Source organism: Fusarium keratoplasticum, chromosome 3 (assembly GCF_025433545.1).
Source record: "Fusarium keratoplasticum isolate Fu6.1 chromosome 3, whole genome shotgun sequence".
Classification (NCBI taxonomy): domain Eukaryota; kingdom Fungi; phylum Ascomycota; class Sordariomycetes; order Hypocreales; family Nectriaceae; genus Fusarium; species Fusarium keratoplasticum.
In genome coordinates, this window is record NC_070531.1 from 1,781,843 (window position 1) to 1,799,099 (window position 17,257).

The 17,257-nt window shown below is 54.7% G+C and overlaps 5 protein-coding genes across 5 annotated transcripts; 2 read left to right on the top strand and 3 right to left on the bottom strand.

Annotated features, from left to right (window-relative positions):
• Positions 1-1,915: 1,915 nt before the first annotated feature.
• On the top strand, positions 1,916-4,947 carry NCS57_00393500 (BHLH domain-containing protein; the record flags this gene model as incomplete). Its single annotated transcript, XM_053053912.1, has 2 exons — positions 1,916-2,800; positions 2,857-4,947. The coding sequence occupies 2 exons, from the start codon at positions 1,916-1,918 to the stop codon at positions 4,945-4,947; spliced, it is 2,976 nt and encodes a 991-aa protein (XP_052916072.1).
• An 844-nt stretch (positions 4,948-5,791) lies between these two features.
• NCS57_00393600 (Nitrite reductase) lies at positions 5,792-9,228 on the bottom strand (the record flags this gene model as incomplete). The annotated part of the gene is made up of 4 exons (XM_053053913.1): positions 5,792-6,881; positions 6,937-8,906; positions 8,960-9,110; positions 9,167-9,228. The coding sequence occupies 4 exons, from the start codon at positions 9,226-9,228 to the stop codon at positions 5,792-5,794; spliced, it is 3,273 nt and encodes a 1,090-aa protein (XP_052916073.1).
• Positions 9,229-10,586: 1,358 nt separating this feature from the next.
• NCS57_00393700 (uncharacterized protein) lies at positions 10,587-11,192 on the top strand (the record flags this gene model as incomplete). Its single annotated transcript, XM_053053914.1, has 2 exons — positions 10,587-11,028; positions 11,080-11,192. 2 exons carry the CDS (start codon positions 10,587-10,589, stop codon positions 11,190-11,192), a joined length of 555 nt encoding a protein of 184 aa, XP_052916074.1.
• Positions 11,193-11,360: 168 nt separating this feature from the next.
• On the bottom strand, positions 11,361-14,079 carry NCS57_00393800 (uncharacterized protein; the record flags this gene model as incomplete). The annotated part of the gene is made up of 4 exons (XM_053053915.1): positions 11,361-11,990; positions 12,043-13,453; positions 13,502-13,935; positions 13,987-14,079. The coding sequence occupies 4 exons, from the start codon at positions 14,077-14,079 to the stop codon at positions 11,361-11,363; spliced, it is 2,568 nt and encodes an 855-aa protein (XP_052916075.1).
• A 660-nt stretch (positions 14,080-14,739) lies between these two features.
• NCS57_00393900 (Phosphotransferase) lies at positions 14,740-16,515 on the bottom strand (the record flags this gene model as incomplete). The annotated part of the gene is made up of 3 exons (XM_053053916.1): positions 14,740-15,220; positions 15,271-15,843; positions 15,902-16,515. The coding sequence occupies 3 exons, from the start codon at positions 16,513-16,515 to the stop codon at positions 14,740-14,742; spliced, it is 1,668 nt and encodes a 555-aa protein (XP_052916076.1).
• Positions 16,516-17,257: the final 742 nt, after the last annotated feature.

Sequence of the window (17,257 nt, forward strand, 5' to 3'; positions counted from 1 at the left end):
GCAAGATTCGATCAAGGGTGAGGAAGCATCGGGACTGAGGGTGACGCAACCTAATCATCGGAGATGGGACCCCCTGATATTGCATCACGGCCCATTTGGTGGCGGCGGGGGCATCTGGCCTTGCGTTGGCTTGCCTTGTCTTGCTCATGGCAGGCAGGCAGGCAGGCCCAAGAAGAGCAATCCCAATGAACCAGGAGAGGTTGCATCGCCAAACCTAATTGTTTTCTGGCCTTGTTTGGATTGGTAGGAGATCGATTGATCGCTTGCTGATGATCCATACGGCGAGGTTACAACCGTTACAAGGGGGACGATAGGAAGAGGGCAGCATCCGACGGGTCCACCTGCTGTGCCGTTACCAAACAGGTCAAGCCCCGGCAACCATCAGCACTGACGAGATGCACCCGGATTCCGGTACGAAAAGAAAAGAGGCACTGCTGTCGCTGGAACGTGTGCGTTCTCTCGTGTGAACCACGCGCGGGGCGGCCCAGAATTGTACGACAGTGAAACTCGCGTGGCTAGGCCGAGACAAAGCCTTACCCATGCCAGGGCTGTCTCTTCCTGCCACGATTGTGCTTTGAGAGATAACAGCAACAGGACAGGACCAACAGAACAGGATGATGATGAGGGTGAGAATTGATGGGGCTTGGACCTGATTGGGGCTATGGAAGAAAAACCCTGGTCTTTTTGGAAGTTTTTTTTTTCCATTGACAAGGTCTTGTCTGCAACAACGGAAGACATCATCAGTCCGCGAATGGGGACTGGCTGGATGGGTTGCACAGTGTCTAGGGCTGGCTGAGTCATCATGCTCGAGAAGAGACAAGGGGGCGAGAGCTATGCAAGAAACACGACCATGTCGAATGATTGGCATGGAATAATAAAACAAATATAGCGTGGATAGATAGTATATCATGGAGGTTGCACTTGATGCATTTCCCCGAGGTTCCTGGGCCTGCATGGTGTTTTGCCGGCATCTCAAGGGGAGGTCTCGATTGAGCAATTTGGAGGGGAGGGACGAGAACTTGTACCGTGCCAATTAGACATAACCGGGAGGGAAACACTGTACGGCTCCGGCCGCAAGCCCCCTCCTCCGGGGGTGTTCCGTGCCAATAACCACGACGTAGTGTCTCTGGCCAGCAAAAGGACCAGGTGAATTGCGCACTGTATTCCATTTCCATGTGGTGCGGCCCAGCAGACATTTAAAAACAAGTGGGCCCCCTTGAGCTCCTCACGAGCGAGAGTGAAAAACGGGCTTGGCCAAGCGCGGACTCGACTGGGCGTCGCTGGGCTGATATCCGGGTCCCATCGTACGATTTTCCGCCCATACTCGTCCCTCTCCTCAAATCGAATTCCTTGCAGCCATCGCTTCCCTCAATCACCCATTACCATCATCAAGCGTATTTTGCTTCCAGTCAGACCACCATTGCGAGGTCGCGCTGCTATTCCCTTGCCGCAAACCCCGGCCTTCCATCGAACGTTCGGCCACATCCGCCGTCCATCGGTCGATCCCATCCCATCCCATCCCCGGAGAACACACCAGACACCACCCGTGGGCAATCGTCAACCGTCTGTCGTCAGGTCAGAGCCCGTCAGCCGCTGTCGCATCTACGCCCACGCCTCTGTGAGATAGAGGCAGATTGAGAAAAGCGATAGTGAAGAATATCAACGAGACGGGGAAAAATTAGGTAGCCGTCAACCAGCAATTCTCACTCCGGCGACGAGTCCAGCGTGGGAGATCTGAGTGTGAGGGCCTCACAATCGGCTCACCACCCAGGCTCTCCCGAAAGGCCTCGCCCTCTTACACGCCACCCGTCCAGCTCCTTTGTCGGCGACACCCCAACAACTGGGCCCCTTCGCCTCGTGGTGCCCATTCTCACCCTCAATCAGCCCATCGCTGCTGCATGGTGCTGGCCCTACCATGCCCAGCTCCCACTTCTCTGACATGGCCGACCATGACTCTTCGAATAGCCTTTTTGGCCTCCAGGATCCAAATCTAGGCTTCGTCGACGATGGCTCGGTCGTGAAATCCGACCCCTCCTCCTCCTCCCTGCCCAACGACTCCTCCTCCTCCCGTCCCCAGACCCAGCAGCAATACTACGACGCCGCCGCATGGCAGTTCAACGGCACGCCCCCTTACGACTCGTACGACCCCTCCAGCACCGCTCCTCCCACTCAGACAAGCTATCAGTCTTCTCCCTGGGCTCTCGCCTTCGGTCAGGATCAGCAGCAGAATCTCCAGCAGCTGCCCGTCTCTGCCGGCCTCGACAGCCTTGCGGCCACCACACTCAGTCCCGAGTCCATTTACGCCGCCTCCATTCCCTCGAACCCGCCCTTGGGCCCGGGCAACCTTCAGGATCCCGCCATTCTTCAACCGCACATCATCAGCCACCTAACTCCTGCACTGCAGGAGAAGCTGCGCAACATCGCCATGCCGCCCCATCTCCAGTACAACTCCCCCAAGAGCGCCTCCAGCCCCGACTCGGCTGTTGGTGAGGGCAAGACGGGGGTTCTCTCTTCACCAGATCCCGCCGAGATGTCCTCCAAGGCCTCACGAAAGCGCAAGTCATCCGCTGACCCTGACGAGGAAGAGGAAGATGATGATGGCAACCAGCCCGTTAAGAAGACGGCCCACAATATGATCGAGAAGCGATACCGGACGAACCTCAATGACAAGATCGCCGCCTTGAGGGACAGCGTCCCCAGTCTGCGCATCATGTCCAAGAGCGCGCGAGGCGAAGACACGACCGAAGACCGCGAGGAGCTTCACGGATTGACTCCAGCTCACAAGTTGAATAAGGCTACCGTATGTCGCGTCACGTCACGTCTGCAGTCATGGTACACGAGGCTAATAACAACTAGGTTTTGAGCAAGGCGACGGAATACATTCGACATCTTGAGAAGCGAAATAATCGATTGCTCGACGAAAACGGTGCGATGCAGGCGCGAATCGCTGCCTTTGAAAAGTTGTTCATGGCCGGCGCCATGAACGGAGCGATCAGCCCTCTCCAACAACCACCTACACCAATTCAGTACGCCCAAGACTCTCAACAGTTTGTCGGGTCACCAATGTCGGCGACGCAGGAAGGTGGCGCTCCACCAGCGGGCATGATTCAGGTTCCCGATGACATGAAGAGAATCATTTCGGCGCAGATGGCTGCTGGTCAACCATATCCTGTGCCTCAACAGCCTTACCGAGGAGGCAACCCTGCGCTTATCCGCCAACAACAGATCCAGCAGCAGCAGCAAATGCAACAAAATCGATGGAGCAATGCCGGCCCTTACTTTGGTAAGCTCATGGTTGGTTCACTTGCTGGCCTAATGATCTTGGAAGCGGTGCGAGAGGATGAGGTTAGCAACGAAAAGCCCGAAGGCCGAGGCTTGTTCGCTGTGCCTCTTCACCTCCTCCGAGCTGTGGCGTCTGGCCTTGACATCAACGTGATGGGCTACCACATCCACACTTCTCTACGGATAATCCTGCTTCTGGGAACCTTCCTTTGGGTCTTCCTCCCATCTCTATTCGCCAAAGCCCAGCAGAAGCCCAAGAAGCCGCAGGTTGGCGTTCTGCAGGCGGCGCCATCTTTGGCCTCGCCCATTCACGTTCGCCGACAGGCGTGGCTCACCGCTATTCAGACTGTCTGGGTTCCTCGCCATAACTTCTTCCTTGAAGCAACTGCTCTCATTCTGAAGACGCTGAAGCTCAGTCTTCGTAATGCTATTGGTGTTCATGGTTACCAGATGCTTACCGGTTTGACCGAGGAGCAGGAGACTGCCCGAGTTAAGGCGTGGAGTATTGCCCTGGACTCTCAGCTGGCTGGTGGCGACGTTGAAATTAACAAGAGCCGCCTGGTTCTCACTCTACTCGCCTCTGGTACCCTGCCTGATAGCCCTATGAGACTCATGCTCAAGGCCCTCCATATCCGCCTCCTTCTCTGGGATCCTAGCCAGAACCGACTACATCTCGGCGCTAGCAACGCCATTGCCGCCAAGCTTGCACGGACCAAGTGGAACGAGGCCCGACAACTGAACCGTCTTCTAACACAGCTTCGCCGAGGATCATCTGAGCAACATGACGATGATTTGCCCGAGCATCTGGCTGCACTGGTCGAACGGGAATGCGACGAGGTGCTTAACGAGGATATCATTCAGCGAGCGCACAATCTGGCCTTCAACACCGAGACTACTTACAACATTACAGCCCCCATGGACGGAATGGATTCGGTGGTTGACGACACGGCGGTTGGCTCCCCTCTCGATGCCGTCGCAGCCTGGTGGTCGACTCAAACCCTGCACCGTGTCATGCTGGCAACTATGGAGAAGGACGAGGAGGCTCTGCTCACCAAGACGGACGACATTGAGCTGGCTATCAATACCGCCCCGATTGGATCTACTGCGCAGGCTCGCGCCATTGTGGCACGTGCAGTCCTGATTGACAAGGCCCGTGGAGCTAATATCGCCTCGGCCCTGCAATCGATGGGAAATGAAAAGGTTGACGCTCTGCTGAGCACTTCTATCTGTATCATCGACTCAAGCTTTCAAGCCTCGACCCCCGACCTCCGACTTGCTCTCCGCTGCGCCATGGCCATCGCCCACCTTCGACGAGTCGAGTGCACTCCTGGCACCACACATCAAGGTCTCCGCATTATTGAATCCATCATGACAAAGGGCAATGCATCCCAAATGTCTCTTCTTGGCTGCACCGCAGCCCTGCAGCTAATGGAGGAGCTTTTTGAACACAAGGTTGCGGCAGAGACGTTCCAGTCCTCGCTGGAGCGACTATCTGGTGGTCTCCGCCTGTGGATGGGTGGAGCGCCTGGAGAGAAGTGCGGCGTCACGTCTGATGTCCGAGAGAAGGTGGTAGACCGGTGTCTGACCATCACCAAGAGCGTGGTGGGTATGGACTCGGACACTGGCTACGGCAGCCTTGATGAATGCGAAGACGACGGATGCTAGACGACGACGACAAGCGATTATATATGTTTACCTGCGACTTGATACACCCATACTCACCCACTTATCATCTACCTACACACACATCTACATCTACCGATATATTTCCTATCACACACTCCACTTGATCACCTCTCTGCAATCTGCTTTGCTTCACTTTGCTCTTTTGAGATGACTTTGTACGATCATGGGTATCTGCTTCTTAGAAAGGTGGCATCAGGAGTTTTACTTGGTAACGGATAAAAAGGACAATACAGGACGAAGGAGAGGGACATGCAAAGGAATTGGCACAGCGCAATCGGATTTGTGTCAAGTGTTTCGACGACAACAACCACAGCAACAATATTTCATTTTTTCCTCTTTTCTCAAGGTACATTATTCATTTTTACCAATCCTTCCATTTTCTATGTCTCCTCCTGTTTTTGTTACGTGTCCGGCGTAGGCCACACACACAAGCACACTTTTATAAGCGAAAGGCGGGAGAAGGGGCCTGGTCGACTGGGTTTGGCCGGGTGGGAAATGAGAAGGAAACCCTCGACTTGGAGGACTTCATTTTACGGAGTTGAACGTGCTGGGCGACCTTTTTTGTCGAATCGAACCCTTTTTTGGTGACGGGCTTTACTTTATCTATACGTTACGTCACGTCACGGCGATGGGGATTGACCTGGTCTGTCGAGGGGTATATGTCTATTAATCCACACAACGAAGATATCCCATACAAATCAACCCATGATCGAATCTCAGCCGCCGTTTCCCAGATTTTCTCGTCTAAACAATCAAGTGATTCATGAAACGCTCAACTCCAGGCCGTCTTCTTTTCTCTTTTTTATCTATTCATCATGGATGTCTACCATTCTGGTGCACCGCCTCCGCAGCCATTGGCACCAGCCATCAGCTCCAGGGGCTTGGTTGACATCTTGCCACCAGCCGTCGGCCTCACGCCTGGCTTCTTGCCGCGCAGACCAACAAACTTGATACGTCGGTCCAGCTCGGCCAGCGGTGCCTCGCCAGCCTCTCCCTTCTTGACCATCCACTTCTTTGTGCCCAGCGCGGCGTCGAGCTCCTCGACAGGAGGGAGCTTGAGGTACAGCATGCCATCGGGACGGGCTTCGGTGGGGAACGTGGCGATGGAGAGCTTCTCATCCGTCTTGCAGGAGCCGTTGCCGAGGTCAAAGTTGCGCTTGTGGTGTGGGCACGAGACCCAAGGCGAGGTCTTGGTATCCTCAGGGGTGTCGGATGAGGACTTTTTCTTGTCGCAGGGCTCCTGGCCGACGAGGCCGTCGGAGAGGATGAAGGCACGCTTGTGAGGACACATTTGCTGCGTGGCATAGTAGACGCCTTGGATGCGCCAGACAGCAAGCTGAGTGTCGCCTCGCTTGATAGTGGCGGATATGCCATTGGGCAGTTCATCAGCGCCGTCAAAGTAGGACGTCTCGATGATGGGCTCCCACGCCGTCATGGACCACTTGTCCTTGAGGCCCTGGAAGTCATCAGTGGCGGCGTCGCCCACCCAGAACGCGGGCCGCTTCTGTCCGCGATCCGACTCGACTTCCATGTTGGGCGTCGTTTCGGCCGTGTTGTTGAACTGTCGGAACTTGGCGGCGATGGCAGGCGTGCGGATGGCTTCGGCCCACTCGTCAAAGAAGCTGTCGACAAGCTCCTGCATCTGGGCCTCTAGCGAAGCACAGATGCCCAGCTTGTCGTCGAGGATGACCTCCTGGAGGTACTTAAGGCCACCAGGGAGATTCTCGATCCAGCGTGCCGTGCGCTGGAGCTTGTCCGCTGTGCGGATGTAGAACATGAGGTAACGGTCCAGGATGGGCACCACCTCGGCAGGAGGCACATCCTTTGCCAGCAGCTCGGCATGGCGAGGCTTTGCGCCTCCGTTACCGCCAACAAAGATGTTGAAGCCCTTTTCCGTGGCGATCAAGCCGAAGCTGAAATCATGTTAGTTAGCTGGAGGTGGATATTGGGATAGGGGTTGAAACATACTCTTTGCTTTGGGCTTCAGCACACTCACGCACACAACCACTTACACCACCCTTGATCTTGTGTGGTGCTCGTACACTCTTGTACCGCTCCTCGAGACGAATGGCCATGCCGACACTGTCGCCAATACCGAATCGGCACCATGTTGAGCCGACGCAGCTCTTGACGGTACGCAAGGACTTGGCGTAGGCGTGGCCGGACTCCATGCCCGCGGCGACAAGCTGACCCCAGATGTCGAGGAGATCCTGCTTCTTGGCCCCAAACAAATCGATGCGTTGACCACCCGTGATCTTGGTGTAGAGGTTGTACTTCCTCGCCACCTCACCAATAGCGACCAGCTTCTCAGGAGTGATCTCTCCACCTGACACACGGGGGACGACCGAGTATGTGCCATCACGCTGGATGTTACCCAGGAAGCGGTCGTTGGTATCTTGCAGACCGTATGTGGTCTTGTCCATGACGTGCCTGTTCCAGAGCGAGGCCATGATACTCGCCACGGCGGGCTTGCACAGCTCGCAGCCGACGCTGGTCTTGTCGTTGCCAACCTCGCGCATCACCTCTGGCAGCGACTTGAGGCGCTTGACCATGACAATGTTGAACAGGTCCACGCGGGAGTAGTTGAAGTGAGGGCAGAGGTAGTTTGTCACCTCGTTGCCCATGGATGCCATGGTCTGGTTGAAGATGGTGGTGACGAGGGGAACGCAACCACCGCAGCCAGTACCGGCTTTTGTGCACTTCTTGAGACTCGTTACATCCTTGCACGTGCCGTCCTTGACGACCTTGACGATATCGCCCTTTGTTACGTTGTGGCATGAACACACCTGCGCATCATCGGGGAGGTCGTCGCCGCCATCGTCGTCCTTCTTTGCGCCGAGGATGAGCTCGCTTGGGGGAACGTCAAGCTCCTTCATGGACTTGACCATAGGCACGAGCTTGACGTAGTCATTGACGTCGCCGAGCATCATACCGCCGAGGAGGTACTTGCCATCTTTGGTGAAGATGTACTTCTTGTAGATGTTGAGGAAAGGGTCCTTGTAGGTCAAGGCCTGCACCGACTTGGTTGAAGAGACGTCGCCGTTTTGCAGGTTCTTGGCGAACTTGGGCGGAAGAGATGCAGGACCATCACGGTCGGCAAAGCAGTCACCGAAGCTGGCGACGTTGACACCAAGAAGCTTGAGTTTTGTGCTCAGATCGGGACGCTTAAACGTTCGGGGTGAGTGAAGCTTGGCTTGGGTGAGGTTGAAGGCGAGGACCTCTGCCATCTCGACACCAGGGGCGATAAGGCCATAGGCCATTCCCCTCCAGCTAGCACACTCTCCAATGGCGTAAATGTCTGGCATGCTCGTTCTTAGGTCATCGTTGACGACGATACCACCTCGCTGGCCGACCTTAAGTCCAGATACCCTAGCAAGGTCGTCTCTGGGCTTCACACCGACGGCGAAGCATAGCGTTGAGCAATCAATCTCCTGGGCATCTTCAAACACCACACCGGTGAGGTTGTTTTCCTCATCGGTCTTGATTCTGGAGACACCCTTGCCCAGCATGACGTCGACACCGAGCTGTGAGACCTGGTCCACCACCATCTTGCCAGCAATCTCATCGAGTTGTCTGCTCAGGACATAGGAAGCCTTCTCGAGCAGTCTGATCCGGTTGAACCGCTCTAGGTCCAACATAGCCTTGGCAGCCTCGAGGCCGAGCAAGCCGCCACCGACAACCACACCATTGGTGCCACGCTTGGAGTCGGCAAACTCGATGAGCTTCTTGAGATCGTCGATTGTGCGGTAGACAAAGACACCGTTGGCGTCATGACCAGGAAGGCCTCGAGGAAGGATAGCATCGGAGCCGGTGGCCAGGACCAGGATGTCGTAGGGGTATGTCTCGCCATTAGCACACTCGACCGTCTTGTCGTCCGTGTTGATACTAGTGGCTCTGGTGTTGACGTGGTAATTGAGAGATCCCTCTGCCTCGGTATACTATACTATTCGTCAGTGGCTTGCCGGGATATGTGAGATGCGGCTCAACCTACCCATTCTGCCGGGTTCATGTACAAGTTCTCAATCTTCCGGTGCTCAAAGAAACTTGTGAGTCCTACTCGGTTGTAGGCGAGATATGGCTCCTCTCCAAGAACAGTGACGGAGTATTCCTTTGCTGTGGCATCGTACTTGAGCAGCTTTTCTCTGTAAAAGTGTCAGATCATGTATCGCTCTACCTTGTTAGTGTCGAGTCCACTTACATGAAAGCAATACCCACCATGCCCAGTCCGACAACGACTAGGCGTTTCTGTGTTTCACTCATGCTGGGCGGATTGAATTGACTGTGAATAGCCCTATGGGATGAATACCCTCAGAGAAATCCTGTAGCGGGACCTCAGGAGATTCCATGGTTATAAACAAATCCTGACAGGAACCAGGAGCCCTGGGCTGAGAGAGGGTCTCGAGGTCTCGAGGCCCATGGCTATGGATCCTCTGCCTGGAGTCTCATGGCTCCTTATTCCCTATCGAGAATTGCATCTCCGGCTCGGTCGTGGTGCCATGGGCATCTCCGGGAGAAACGTTTTGCTCGCCACGGGGGAGAAACTCCTCTGTGTCTCGTTATCAAAGATCGGCCAGCCGGGTGGCAGAGGCCCTCTCATCGGAAGGGGAACCAATCACTGAGCTTAGGGAGGGCAGCGGCCGCACGGCTCGGGAGCGGCCTTTGTTGGCGTCTCTTTTGACAAACGCTCCGCGGAGATGGACGTTCGGTCAGGGACGTGGGGCGTCGGGGCGGTGCGTGGAAATCCGACGGCAGTCATACGTCGGACAGACCATGGTGATGTCGTGAGATGAGCAGATGAGGGCTCTGACGAGGTTATACGGTTTCTTTTTAGCGGGTATTTGTTCAAGTGAGCCCGTCACGATGAGTCGCGGTGAGCTGCTACTCGACCACGGTGAGACGAGACCTACAAACATGGGTCTCCGAGTTTTGACCGGAGCCGCAAGTCCTCCTCATCGAGTCTGGACCCGGTCAAATTCGTCTCTTTGATTTTGTGACCGAGCTATTTTTGATGCCTTTTCGTCTTCCCTGCAGTTGAACCTTTTCCTCGGAGCCAAGTCTCCCCCTTATCAGTTGGATCGAGATAAGCCGCATCATCTCTTCAAGCCCATTGCAACACCAACGCTGTGAGTGGCTGAATGAGCTATCCCCCACAGAGATAACAACAAAAACCACTAGTTTTCCGGGGAGAAGAGGTGATTGTCAATTGGAATGCCGAGATCAAGTTGTTTAAAGGACTCTTGACGGGCGCACTAGGATGCGTCTGGGGTCTGTCGTATGGGGGGACATTGTGTAGGTAGTCCAAGCTCTGGGCGAATTGGAATGATCTGATTGAAAACACGTACTCTCCGATATTGCCGATTCATTCAAGGAACGAGCTACATAGTCCTCATGAGAATATGACAAACCTGTATCGACCTTCAATTCGATGGATTGATGAAGGAGAATTGTATGTGCCTTCCTCGCTGGGTAATGTCGCACGCATCTAAGCCGGTCTCGGCCGAACCAGCACGTGGTCGCCCTCCATGAACCCCTCCACCCCCACGTCATCACGTCAACCCCTCCAAAGAGCTTCTCCCTCAACTCCAAAACAATCACGATAAAACCACTCCTCCCCAGCCATGGCTGCCACCACAGACGACGACGGCTCCTTCGTCTTCCCCCGCGAATACCACTTCCCCGCCTTCTTCACCCGCCAGACAAACCTCACCACACTCCACGCCCAGCGCACAAAGTGGTCCGACCTAATCCTCTCGTACGCACGACACCATCGCATCTTCCGTCTCTCCCTCTCAGAGGCCGCCGACTCGGACCTCTTTGTCAACCGTAAACTAGACCGCCGTCTGCAGTTTGATGATATCCGCGATGTCGTCGTCTTCATGCATAAGGATGGTCGTGTAGAGTATGTTGGCGGTGGGACAACTGGTGACGTTGTCCTTGTATACTGGCGCAAGCCTGACGAGTGGGCTGAGCTCATTGAGAATTATGTCGACGAGACGGGTCAGAAGGGCAGCGTCTTGACCATTTATGAACTCGTCGAGGGCGATGGCACCAAGGGAACTGGTAGGTTTACAAGGGATGAGCTTGGGCAGCCACATTGCTCACCAACAGTAGATATCCATGGAATGGACCAAGATGTCCTCATTAAAGCCCTTAATGTCCTTGTCAAGCGAGGCAAGGCTCAAATCTTCGGCCAAGACGACTCATTAGGCGTTAAATTCTTCTAAACGCTGAACCCATTTTCACATCTCTATACATTACGCCGCCCCGAACGAGCCATCATCATCAATCAGTACAGTACAGCAATTCGACCTCCAACTCTACCACCAGCCATGTTCCCAGACTTGCACCAAGCACCGTCAAGAAACCTCTCCAAGTCTGCGTCCGAGTCTGCGTTACAGCTGGTCCGCGTAATAGTTCTCCACCAAAAACTTGTCGTCAAACCTCACCTGCTGAGCCATCGCCACGTCAAGCAACCAGTCAGGCGCAACCACCCGCGGCTCCATGTTGCCCTTTCGCGCCATGTCTCGGAACCGATTCCACAGTTGCCGCTCATCGTGAGCCAGACTGCTCAGGAGGTAGACAGGTTCTGGAGGCGCATTGCCCTCCTCCTCCGCCGTCGTCGGTCGAATCGTCGTCCCGCTCCGCGCCCGATAGATCTTGAAGATCGCACCGTTTGCCTCGGCAATGGCCTTGTAACTGTCGGGTCCGTTTCGGATCTTTTCAGTACAGTAGATGGGAACCCCCGTCAGCAGCTTGCCTCGGTTCGACTTGGCACGAGCCACCGACTTTTCGAGATTCACGTCATATCGCTTCTCCGTCTCCTTGTCTTGGAGGATATACTCGTCGATATCGGGCACCTTGCCCGTCTCCAGGGTTTTGTCAATAAACGTTGAAGAGATGACAGTTGGCCCGCGGGCTAGAGCGCATAGGAATTTGACGGTCCGCACAATGTGAGGGGCTGCCAGATAGTCGCACGGCTGCCCCTCTTGAACAATCTGGATACCTAGATCCCGTAATTTTCTCTGTTCGTCATATTAGAACATGTAGATGTAGACGAGGCTCACGCCTACTTACCCGATCCTGATCTTCCTTATTCTTATCCCCAACCCATCTGCTGAACCCGGTCAAGATGACGCGCATCTCGACGTCCGGAAGTGATTGCCTGGCCTTCTTGGCTGGCCGTTTTGCTGCAGCGGTATCCTCTTCAGCTTCTGGGCTCTTTGCCTGCCTCTGTTTGTTGTTTTCCTTCTCCGCTTGGTCCGCAGCCCGCTTGCCACCCCAGGGGGCGTTGCCCGCTTTACTGCGCTTCTTCTCCTTCTCGTAAAGCGCAATATCGGGAGCAATGGTTTGCAAGAGATCTCGGGCCTTTGCCTTGGCACTGCGGCCTCCTGTAGAAATCACAGACGGGGTGTCGTTCTCCTTTTCGGCATGGCGAGCGCGAATCGGTGTTGCCACAGCAGCAGCAGTCTTTATTGTCGTCTTCTTGGCAGGCCTTTCGTCCTCGGTCTCTTCTTGGAGATCATCCATATCCACATCCTCATTTACACGGCCAACAACAACGCCTTCCGCTGGCCCTCGAGAATATGCGTTCTCTTCTGCTGCCTCGAGAATCTTGCGCTTTCTCTTCGCTCCGGGAGACAGTTTGTCGTCACCCCCGGGATAGTAAAGTTCTCGCAACCTTGACTCATCAAAGAAGGTCTGCCCAATAATTTCGCCAAGGTTGGTTCGTGGAGGGAAGTGGTTGAACTTCTTAATGTTGATGGGCTTTAACTCGCACTTAGCGTAGCTCTCCTCGATCCAGAGGTGGTTGATGACCGCGATGCCCCATTCAGGGGCAGCCTTGCATTTCTCGCTCGAGTCGCGCGCAGTGATGAGGTGGGTGTTGTCCGACTTCATCGTCTTGGTGAACTCGGCTCCGCAGGCCCTGATGAGGTTTTCCAGATAGATCCGGGCCTCGCCGCCGTAGTTTGACACTGTGATACGCATATTCTTGAATCCCTCGATGCCGTTTTTAGGAACCGGGTAGTGCAGCAGTCGGCGAAGAGGCGATGTCCAGTCATTATGGACGATGAGCCAGTAAAGCCAAGCGAGGTTTCCAACGTCCTTACAGGACTGCGCGGCCTGAACATACTGAGGGCCATCCCGGTATTGGCAGATAAACATGTCGCAATCCTCAACCTGTTCTACCACCTTGCCACCGCCATTGACAATGATATCCTTGACCACCTTGGTGAGCCTTTCAGTGATGCTCAAATCTGATGAGAGCATCACCCTGCGGTCTTGGAAAACGGTAACTGGTGGGCGGACGACATCTCCGTCAGGTGGTAGTGGTAGATATGTTGGAGTTGGTGATGTCGCTCCTGTGAGGTTTTCATTGGTCGGAATCTTGAGCTCGTCCTCGGGTGACTTCTTAAGAATCTCGGGGTCGGGTAAAAGATAGGGACCTTCGTCAATGCGCTTGCCTAGCTTGAAGCAATCGTCGAACCTAGACACGTCAGTGACTCACAGCTTTGTCGTCCCACATGTCACCTACCAGTGCGGTAGAACAACCTTGCCCTTCCATCCCTTCTGGAGGGCAACTTGGACCTTAGGATGGTCCATTGATAGCGCGCAGATATGTGTGGTCATTCGAGTCGCGTCCTTGGTCTCTTGCCCACCCAAAGCCATCGTGGCACCGGCGATGCTCTCCTTGTCCGTCTCTGGTAGATCGGCGCAGGTCACCACGACCTCGGCAAAAATCAGCCTAGGGTCAGGAGAGAATGGTCGGATCTGTGCTTGTTTTCGGCGAGTGAGTGAGCTGGTGATCCATTGTGTTGTCACAACGGGGATCATGACAGCTTGCGACTCTGTGAATTGGGGAAAATCGATCGTATTCGAGATGATGTGTGTGACTTTCTCGATGGGGATCGAACCGTCGCGTCGGGGTTCGCAGATGGTAGCGCCATGGTCCTCTAGAAGCGATGATAGCTACAATATCATTAGCACTGTGAGAATTAGAGGACTTCAAGGCAACCATACTTCACTAATGAGCTTCGGAGTCAGCGCACTGCTCGAGACAAACGCGACGGCGCACTCAGCGAAAAGAGCTGAGCCTTTCGGGGTGTCGGCCATGTCGCGTAGCTCAATAGTATACGTTCAGATGAAAAGAAAAGAAAACCTAGAAACAAGGCGAGCACCCTGGCCAAGACATGAACACGGGAGGTGCTGGTGCTTGAGCTCAGTTTTGGTTGCGCAAACTTGTGATGCTGGCCGGGAAGTTTGTCGTGGGGTGCCTGATTGACGAGACGCGCCGTCCACTCAACGCGAAGACGCCAGGCGCTCACGTGACAGAAAAGGCATTCATGACGTTAGGGAAGGTTCCACCCGCCAATGGAAGCGGCACGTCAGAAGTGGAAATGAACAGGGGGTGTGTGGAGTGTCGCGCCTACAATCACGAACCACTTTACGCCACAAACCTGACCGCGTCTTGAGTGCAGCCAAAAGACTTGATATAGAGGCACCCCGAAGTATCACAATGAGAGACACCATATAAACCGGAAATATTCGAAATTCCCAAAGTGAATTTTCATCAACATAAACTGTTTTTCATCTTATCCATCCGTTCAAACCGTCCGTTTAACCATGAGCCTTAATATGGCTCGAGACTCTAACCATGACGTCCGAGTCCCATTACACATGTTTTCGTCCAAAACTGATATCGCCGAGCGCCAGTGCCATTGTATACTTCAAACGTGTTGCACCCATCATACCCCGTCATCACATCATTTGCCCTTATCCTACCACTCCCAGAGGCCCCTCTTCGTCCCATTCTAGAGAGGCCAAGGCCACTGCGGCGCCCATGAGTGAGCTCTCCTTGGCCGAGACGAGCTTGATCGTCTTCTTGCCGCTCTTCTCCTTCTCCTCAGCCGCTACCAGATCATTCAGGTATGACTGGCAGCTGGCGAGATATCCTGGGTAACTTTCAATCACGCCGCCATTATAGGCGACAGTCGTTTCGTTGAGGTCGCGATCTGCCTCGGCGCTTTCACGAAGAGGCGAATCCAGAGGCAGAGCCGAAATAAAGTTGTTCTGGCTTTCGATGCGCAGGTTCCAGAACGTGTAGACGCCTGTAGCCACAAGTGCGCTTGAGCGGGTCGAGATGAACGAAGCCAGTTGTTTGAGGAAGGACATGTCCGAGGTTGTGGGGGTGTGTGGTGATGGATGGCGGAGAGAAAATTGTTGACAGGCTTCATCAAGCTCATCACTTGTGTCCCTGTAAAATGTTAGTATCCCTGACTTGCATAAACTTGGCCACAAACATACCTCTGAATAATGGATAGAGTCTCAGTCGACAGCGAGTACGGCTTCTGTAGTGATGGCGGAAGCACAGCCCCAAAGACGCCAGTGGACTCGATCGCCTCAACAAGGGCGAGTCTGCAAATCTCGCCCAGATACATGCCGCTGACCATGTGCTCCAGGGGTTGAAACTCGGGCCGAGAATGGTTCTCAAGCAGCTGCCTGTCCCACCTCGTCAAGGGCAGGATATCACGCCCCATCATGCTAATCTCGCTGTTGATGATGACATGCGTGGCCTTCTCGAACCACTCAGGAGGGCGTTGACCAAACTTGGAACGTCCAATGGCGGAGACGGGGAGGTAGGCTGCCATGTTGACGCCAGTTCCGAGGATGAGCCCGAATCTCGTCGAGTTGTGGTTGTACGACTCAGATAGCAGGCAGGCACTCGAGTCGTTGACGATGGCTCGGAGCTCTACACTGAGCCCATGGTTTAGACACGCCGTCCGTACGACCTGTCCGAGGTCCTGGCCGATGAGCCCCTTGTTCGCCGAGAAGCCTTTACCCATGCCTTGCAGCTTTCCACCAGCCAGCGAAGTTTGTCTAAAATATACACGTCAGCTTCAAACATAAAGCAAGGGGGTATAGAAAGGAAACTCACTCAATGGGAAAGCTCCACGCCATCGACATTGGTAGAGGATGGTCAGGACTACGATGCTCCTCCAACTCTGCAGAGAGAGTCTCCAATATCCTCTCGGCCATCCAATCGAAGAAGGCCATGCCTTCCAGTGCTTTGATCTCAGGGCCTATGTAATAATTCTGGATGCTGACGATCTTGCTCTCCTCTCCCACGCCGGCTGTGCGCCCGCGCAATTCGACCAGTGCTACTCTGAGGGTTGAACCGCCAACATCCAAAGCTAGAAAACGACCGCATTCAGTGCCTCTGGGCAGTTGGTGGCTGTATGAGGGGAGCATGCACTGCATGTCGGTCTGGAGTCGGTCTAGGAGTTGCTCCCGCAGGTCTCGCGATAGTTGTTGTAGGCCATCTCGGTCGACGGGTCCAAGCAGCAGAGCCTCAGCCTCCTTGAGAAACTCTTGTATAGTTTGTCGCGATGTGGTATCAACACGAGGTTTTCCATCAGTGCCGAGCTTCACGGGACGGATCCAGTATGCCAAGATGGCCTGGACCAGTGACTTGCCCCGCAGGAGGCTCTTGATGATGGCAGCTAGGAATGTCTTTCGAAAGGTCGCCATTGCAGAAACGAGCGGCTGCATACCATGGACAATGATGACGAAGAAGGAAGAGAAGATCGGAGGAGGAACCAAGTCATGGACACGGCGCAAAGTAAATACTTGATGGAAATACGAGCAGAGGCAGGCTGGAGGATTCGCCTTTGAGGGGATAGATGGGGTGAGATGAGAGCGAGAGAGTCTTACGCCCCGATGGTCCCAGTGAGTGGATGGATGGACACCTAGGTCCAGTCGGTCGTGGATGGATGGCAGCACGCGCTCAGACGAGAGAGGAGACGTGAACGATGGAAGCAACTTGACAGGGGGAGCTGATGAGACCTGCCAGGACTGGGTTCAGGTCAGGCAGGCCGGCGGGTGAGAAGCAGAAGGAAGCAGCAAAGCCGCCGAGGACTCAGGACTCGAGGTGGCAGGGAGGAGTCGAGAAGCGGCGGGTTTGTTTGTCGCCAAAGGGATGAGCGAGTCCATCCATGATGGAGGTCGGTCCTGTCCTAGATTCAACGTCGCACAGGCGAGGCGACACGCGACAACCGCCACTGAAACAAAGGCTTTTAGGTAGGCGCTACAGAGAGTGCCGGCGCCTGGGAACGGGGCCTCTCTACTCGCCGGCGCCGTCAATTCGTGGTCTCAGACTCGCCATTTCTGTTGGGTCAGATGGAGGAGGAGATGAGGATCAGTGCCAGATGGGGGGGTTGTAACGTTGCGTGTGAGCGCCCCGTGAGAAGTGGATGTTTAAGCCAGCCAGCCCGCCTCTGCCACTACCAGCCCA